The sequence below is a fragment of the Aristolochia californica genome, unplaced genomic scaffold (assembly GCF_029961685.1).
Source record: "Aristolochia californica isolate CCGP_79_NKW_82.1479 unplaced genomic scaffold, dmAriCali1.0.hap1 SCAF_1, whole genome shotgun sequence".
Lineage (NCBI taxonomy): Eukaryota > Viridiplantae > Streptophyta > Magnoliopsida > Piperales > Aristolochiaceae > Aristolochia > Aristolochia californica.
Genome location: NW_027181770.1, coordinates 58,302,793 through 58,310,466, shown reverse-complemented (window position 1 = coordinate 58,310,466; position 7,674 = coordinate 58,302,793). Strand labels below are relative to the sequence as shown.

Below are 7,674 nucleotides of genomic sequence, written 5' to 3'. Positions count from 1 at the left end.
GTTGATCAAGGGGCTCCAGGTTGGCTGTTGACCAACTAAACCTAAAGGGACATGCAAAAAGTTTTCTTGTATTCCACCTTTATGAGGGCTTAAAAGTTCTAACCCTAAACAGTTCTATGAGAGCCCAATCCACCAGTGATAACAAATGAACCACAAGTTACCGGTATTGTATTATTAGAGAATTAAATATTTCAATTTGCAAATAGAACAGAAGAAACCCTTATCATTAAATAAAGTAAAAAACACAGAACGAGTTCAACAAATTGGGCTGACCAAAATACCCGGTAACCAGTACAGCAAAAAAAAAAACTCTCAATCTCTTGTTAAAGTCAAAATAGACAGGGAATCCGACAATACCATTACAGATGTCCTACAAGGGTCATAAATGCTAGTAGATAAAACCTTTCATGTTAGCCAATCAAACTCCAGAAAGGATCCTCTTAAAAATGAAATTATGCAAAGAATTTCTCCTCACTTCTAGAAAAAAGAATAACCTAAATTACCTCCCAACAATACAAGGACTCAACCCAACCTCTAATCCACAAAAATGGAGGACTAAAAGATCCTCAAAGTACAACAGCAGCTTTCTCCTGGGAAATAGATGGAGCAGTATGAGCAATTAAGGGCTCATAGTGATCTGCACCAGCACCACACCAACCTGTATGTCAAAACAGATTCAAAAAAATTTTAAGGTTAAAAAATATATATTTTAGTTTAGCACACAGATATTAGTAACACAAAAAATATGCTATGGTTGAAAGAATACTGAGAAATGGTATAGCAAAAAAATTACAGTGCAATTACTGATAGCTTTAGCAAATTATAGATGGCAGAATAATAATCAAGAGAAGTAAGCATACCGGTTCCTTTCATAAAGAGAAAAGCTGGAGGTTCACAGATTTCACTTCGGGGGTGATGTGGGAGGAAGAATACACAGTTGTCTTCATCAACCATTGCATCTGATCCATGGGCCTGAACCTGGAGTATTAACATCTAGATTAAAAGGCATCTCTAATTTCTGAATTTCGGATAAGATAGATATAAATGATTTTTTTTCTCCTAGATATAAAGGGCAGCTTCTCGAGTAACCCCACTTCTCAATTATCACCGGCTAACTATATTCATTAAATTCTACTGCTAAAATTACGTTTTGCCTTTTGGGGTCCCCGATTTACTTTATGGTACCAAAAAGGCAAAATATTCACATTTGGAACTCCATGGCATTAGAATAACCATGTAAGAGAACTAATCTACGATGACCTCAGACCATATTCAATTTTGTAAGTCAAGTGCATCACACCAAATTTAAAAAATTACTGATGCATTCTCAAAGTATAATGATTAACTGATTAATCTAAAAAGCTAAAATAAGCAACGAAGCCGCTCCATCATGTTTCAAAAGAATAAACTCACCACATAAATTTCTCTCTTGAACTCTGTAGCAAGACTCTCTATAGCTATATCATCTCCAAAAGCTGCTGCATGGCCCTCCCTGTTCTCATCTACAGTTAACAAACCTTCCTCTGTATATTGCATTGTAATAATGTCATATTCATCATCTGGAGAACTACAAATGGACATGTATTTGGCCCAACTAGGGCCATCATCCACGGCAATGCATCTCTCTTTATATATAGACTCTGCAGCCATTTCCCTTCAAACATAATTCAAATATATATCAATAAGAAAACAATTGGAAAATGTCATGTTTGGAAAAGGTAAAGATATAACCAACGGTTTTAACCTTTTTCCTCAATTATAAATGATTCTACATGTGGAATTATTGTTGAGAGGAAATTAGTAACACAAGGTCATTAATTCAGAGGAAATTTCCTTATCCACTTAGTTGTCATGCAAGATTCTGAAACAACAAGAAAGTCTTTAGTTTACTCTAAATCATGGATTGGAGTGTCAAGCTATTATCAGACAGGTTATAAGCCTTTTTTAACTAAAAGAGGACAAACTTTTCCATAGGAGCTTGATTCCATCCTCCTCGTATGCTAAAAACATTGAAACCCTATACCTGTTTTATAATATCTTCGAAACATGACGTTAAAGAGGAAAAGAAAGCCCAATACTTTTACAGCAGCACATGCACGGTAAGCCCCACCAATGACAAGTAACTTGGCTCCAAATGGTAGCCAGCACTGAACATGAGAATGCCCAATCCTAAGATTAAGTAAGCGATCTCTGATGAGTTCCCATTATGCGAATAATAATAATAATCATCATAATGATATTCATAATAGTTTCTAAACATTTTGGTGCCTTTTCAGTTCAAATATTGTAATACTTAACTGTAGTTTTTCATTACCCCTACTTCCATCCACATTTAAAGAAAATACGTGCACGTGTCAAGGAATGAAGACTTGGCTCCAACATGTGTCACGATCTCAAGGAATAAAAACTTAGATCGGCGATGTATTGCGATCTCAAGAAGTGAAGGCCTAGTCCTCCCACATATCGCAATCTCACCAAATGAAAACTTAGTAAAGAGAGATCGAAGGAGAAAATGGTAGGGTGGTTAAACCACCCTCACCTTGACCACCTCACCCCTCTATAAATAGTGAGTTCCTTTGCCATTTAAAGGGAGCTGAACAAGGGGTAAGTTGAAGAAGAGCCTGAACAAGAGGAGAGCTGAAGAGTCTCTGAGCTAGAGAATAAATCCTAGAGGTCATGTTTTACCAAATTTTCGCTACAAAGTTAACCAGACCATTCCTGTCGTTACTCAGTTGCAATTCAAATCCATCATAAGTAAATGCAAGACCAAAATTCTCGTCCAAACGTCAAGCAAAAATTGTCAAATATATCAAAATCAAGCATGTTTTACTTACTCTATAATGGTAGTTTGAATTTGCTAAGTAGAGATCGAATCAGAGGGTTACTAGGACCAGAAAATCATTTGTAATTTTATTTTGTGTTATCGCACAGTAAGAGGTCACTCGGTTTTGTAGACTGGCTCCTTGAACGTGTCCACACATGATTAACAAACTCAAACAAATGCATAAATGCTAATAAAGCGCATTTTGATCATCACAAAAATGCAAATGCTAAAATACATAAATACTCCTTTCCTTCTTATATACTGAAGCTAAATCACAGTCACCTTACATCATAAACAAAATCACACTTTTGATTAGGCCATTTTCCAACAAAAGCGCATTTCAATATTTAATAAGTAAAATGAAGCACTTTCCGGATTACCACAGGATTAACGACTCAACTGAAAGAAGACGAATGCCTTTCTAGGGAAAAAAAAACAGCAGTTGAAGCGAATAACTCAGAAAGAAAACACAAGGTAAAAAAAAAGAGAATATTCTAAAAAGAAAAGTCAGAAGCTCGCATTGCAAGATGAAAACATCCTGCCGAATACTAGTCCTCCTAGAAACCCCGATTAAGAAAAAAATCAAGTCATACCTCAGCACCCCTAGGTCGACAAGTTCTTGAATGGCTCCATCCAAATTCTCACGATCCTCCTTCTTGGCCAGCAGCTTCACCTCCTGAACAACATGAATGCCCCAACCAGCCTTCAAATTCGGCGAGTACATATTCTTAATTGCCACATCCACGGCCTCCCTCTCCAGTTCCCCGGACTCTAGATCTTCCATGAACCTCCTGACCGTCCTCCGTCTTAGCTCCCTCGCCTCCATCTTCACCCCCATGGCCCTTCGCGACGCTGTGAAGAGGCAGTTCCCATCAGCCTCCACGTCCCCACCGTGCGAGAGCCGGAAGACGGAAGGGACGGACGAATCCGAAAGCTTCCAGTAGACTCCTCGGCTATGGAGGCGCTGCAGACACCGCTTCTGCTGGTCCTCCAAACCACCGACATTCTCCCATGCGATTCCCGGTGCCGGATCGGCGGCTTCCGGCGAAGGGAGAACCGGATCCGGATGATAGTGGGGTACCTGAGACGACGCTTGTAAAGTTTCGGCCGTGGCGGAGGAATCACAGAGAAGCTTGCCCATTCCCTTTTTTTTTCTTTATTTTGGGGGGGGGGGGGGGGGGGATTTGTTTTCTGCGCGTTTTGAAGTACCTCCCCACCTAGCTGCAGCCTGCGGAGAAGAAAGAGGAAGACGACTACTGATTCGAGAGACAAAAATGAAAAAGGAAGAACAGGTGGCAGCGGGGGATTGGAGTCAAATGGTTTTTGCTAACGTGAGCCCTGGAAGAGGTTCGGTTGGATGTACGCCATAACGCCCATTCAGTTACACACGTGGGTGACAGTTGGCGGACATTTTTGACCGAGCCTAGGAACGACGCTAAAGTGAGCCCAGCGAGTAGATTGGAAGACTGGTGGCGGGAACGGCAGAAAGATTTGTGCCGAGTGGTGAGTGTTGAGCAACGTGTATCCCATTCAAAATGAGGGGAAACGGTGGAAGTTGGGTGGCGGGAAACGGAAAAGCGCGGGACATTGACCTAAAAATCTATTCGAAAGATACAATAAGAAAATAAAGATATCAAATCCAAGTATTTACATGCATATAGTTTGAAATACATCAATGATACCAATGATACCGGTAGGAATTAAATGTTATAATTCCAAGAACAATAATAATGTGCACGAAAGAAGGAAAAACAAACACGAAAACAAACAACAAGATTTATACAGGTTTGCCTCAAGATGAGATCACGTCCTATCTTCTGCCATTACAGTAATCCATAATGAAGATGAAATACTTTACAAAAGAAAGCGTACACTTATAGGTGTTTCTCTCTAACCTCTTGGGCTGTAACTCTAGATGTTCCTCGGATTAAGATGATAAAACCCTAATAGCGGCACCCCTCAGTTATAAAAAGAAAGTTAGGGCAACAGTTAATATATTGTGATACAAGAGTAAAATTTCTAAAATTGCCCTTAATAAAATAACAGTTAATATATCATAGACCGAGCAGGGTCTCCACCCCCACATCCCTGGGAGGGGGGTGGCAACCTGACCGCACAGGTCAATCCACGACTAACTCAGCGTAAGGCGTTAATTAGGCTCTACAACTTAACAATCTCCCACTTGGAGACTAATCCATCATCAATCTTTCCTCTACAGTACTAACAATTTCTCAATCCTTAAAGAGAAGTCTAACTAAAGTTGCACACAACTTCAATTTCTCGATCGTCACAATCTTTGTCAACATATCAGCCGGATTCTGACTCCCTTGAATCTTCTCAAGTGCTAATACTCCATCCTCCAGAGTCGATCCGATGAAGTGATAACGTACTTGAATGTGCTTTGTTTTGGCATTATAAACAAAATTCTTTGCTAAATGAATAACACTTTGACTGTCAGCCATACCATCTCTTTGTTGGCTTCGATCACGGCGACATATTCTGCCTAAGTGGTGGAAATAACAACTATCTTTTACAACTTGGAAACCTAACTAATTGTTGTACCACCCAAAGTGTATACATATCTAGTGGTACTCTTCCTGCCATCAATGTCTCTAGCCATGTTAGCATCTACATAACCCTGTAATCCTAAGTCTGACTTTCTAAAACATAAGGTTAAGTCTGTAGTGCCTCTCAAATACTTAAGAATCTACTTCACTGTTTCCCAATGTTGTTTACTCGAATTACTCATATATATATTCACAACTCCCACTGTATGAGCTATGTCTGGTCTATTACACACCATGCCATACATGAGACTGCCAATGGCAGAAACATAAGGAATATTGGCCTTGTTGGCTCGCTCTTGCTTTGTAGAAGGTGACTGCTCCTTAGATAGCCTATAGTAACTAGCCAAATGAGTGTTCACTAGTTTTGCATCATTCATGTTGAATCTGCTCACCACCTTCTTCACATATTCTTTTTGTGACAATTTCAAGACATCAGTATCTTTAGTAATCCCGATCCCAAAGATTTGTTTTGCTACACCCTAATCTTTCATTGTAAACATCTTCGACAACTCCCTTTTCAAATTATTTATTTCCTGTTTGCAAGCACCTGTTATCAACATGTCATCAACATACAACGATAGAATGATGTAGTAGTCATCAAACTTCTTCACATAACACTAATGATTTGTCTGACACCTCAAAAAACCATTACTACTCATAAAGGTGTTAAAATTCTTATACCATTGTCTTGAAGTTTGTTTAAGACCATACAGGCTCTTTTGAAGTTTGCACACCATTTTCTCCTTTCTTTGTGATTTGAAACCCTACGGCTGCATCATGTAAATTTTTTCCTCCAAATCACCATGAAAAAAAGTTGTCTTTACATCTAATTGCTCTAAGTGCAAGTCTTTATTTGCCATTAGTCCAAACACTATTCTAATAGTAGTCAATTTCACTACTATAGAGAAAATCTCAGTGTAGTCAATGCCTTCTTTTTGTTGAAGACTCTTTACCACTAGTCTTGCCTTGTACCATTTGTTGCCATCATATTCGTCTTTTATTTGGTGCAGCCATTTATTCTGCAAGGCCTTCTTTCCTTTTGGTATCTTGATTGGATAACAATGAATCCATCTCATCCCGCATGGCCAACTCCCACTTAGTTGATACATCAACTTGCACGACTTCCTCATAACTATTTGGTTCACCATTATCAGCTAACAAAATATAATTAAGTGCAGGGAAATACTTTTGTGGTGGTCTACTAGTTCTAGTCGATCTCCTAAGTTCAGTCAGATGAATGTTTTGATTTACTTATGGGGTTATGTTCTTCTGGTCATTCTAAACAATATTCTCCATCTCAATAGCTGAAAGATCTCTTAACTAAATCACTTCAGACTTCTTAGCTTCATCACTTGTGCTATTACATTATGTTCTCAACCTGTCTTTATACAAGACACCTTCATTGAAGATCACATCCTCGCTCCTGATAACCTTACAACTTTGGTCATCCCAAAATCGATAACCAAACTTGATACCACCATAGCCACTAAAGAAACATAATTTAGATTTGGCATCAAGTTTACTTATCGCATTAGAATTAATGTGAATATAAGAAACACAACTAAACACTTTCAAGAAAGCAATGTTTACCTCTTTGCCGCTCCAAACATTTTCTAGTATTTTGCAATGCAATAGTGTTGAGGGACCTTTGTTGATCAAATAGGCAGCAGTGCTAATCGCCTCAGACCAGAACATCTTTCGCAATCCCGCATGTAATCTTATGCTCCTACCACAGTCGTTCAAAGTTATATTCATCCTCTCAGCTATACCATTCTGTTGAGGTTTTCCAATAATGATCTTCTTCATCTTGATTCCATTATCAGCACAGTATTGTTTGAAATCATCATCTACGTATTCTCCCCTATTATCTGACAGTTGATACTTCACCTTCAAAATTTGTCTCATTCTCAACCATTGCTCTCCATCTCTTAAAGGAATAAAAAAAATCGGATTTTTTTCAGGAAATAAAACTCATACCTTTATGCTTGCATTATCAATAAATGTCACATATTAGTTAACATCACAAAGGGAAGTAACAGTTGAAGACCCCCACACAATAGTGTGAACCAACTCCAATCTTGTTGTCTTTTATTCCTTTCCAGCCTTAGAAAAGCTAACATTTTTCCTACTGGCTGAAAATATAGCCTTCACACAAACTGTTATTTATAATTTTTAACCTTGGTAACTTTCCTTTGGACTGAAGCACTTTCATTCCCTTCTCACTCATGTGACCGAGTGAGACGAGGGGCGACCAGCCGAGTCCAGACGGCATGCCCACATGCC

General features: G+C 38.8%; 1 protein-coding gene across 1 annotated transcript; it reads right to left on the bottom strand.

Annotated features, from left to right (window-relative positions):
* Positions 1-292: 292 nt before the first annotated feature.
* Positions 293-3,993, bottom strand: LOC137963231 (uncharacterized). The gene is made up of 4 exons (XM_068810399.1): positions 3,418-3,993; positions 1,414-1,654; positions 861-978; positions 293-658 (listed from the first exon to the last, which is right to left on the bottom strand). Exons 1-4 carry the CDS (start codon positions 3,963-3,965, stop codon positions 567-569), a joined length of 999 nt encoding a protein of 332 aa, XP_068666500.1. The 5' UTR covers positions 3,966-3,993; the 3' UTR covers positions 293-566.
* Positions 3,994-7,674: the final 3,681 nt, after the last annotated feature.

Coding starts and splice junctions, on each gene's coding strand:
- LOC137963231 (XM_068810399.1), bottom strand. CDS start 3,965: ATGGGCAAGCTTCTCTGTGATTCCTCCGCCACGGCCGAAACTTTACAA. Junction 1,655..3,417: donor GTCGACCTAGGGGTGCTGAG/GTATGACTTGAT, acceptor TTATGTTTGAAG/GGAAATGGCTGCAGAGTCTA. Junction 979..1,413: donor TCAAGAGAGAAATTTATGTG/GTGAGTTTATTC, acceptor TTAATACTCCAG/GTTCAGGCCCATGGATCAGA.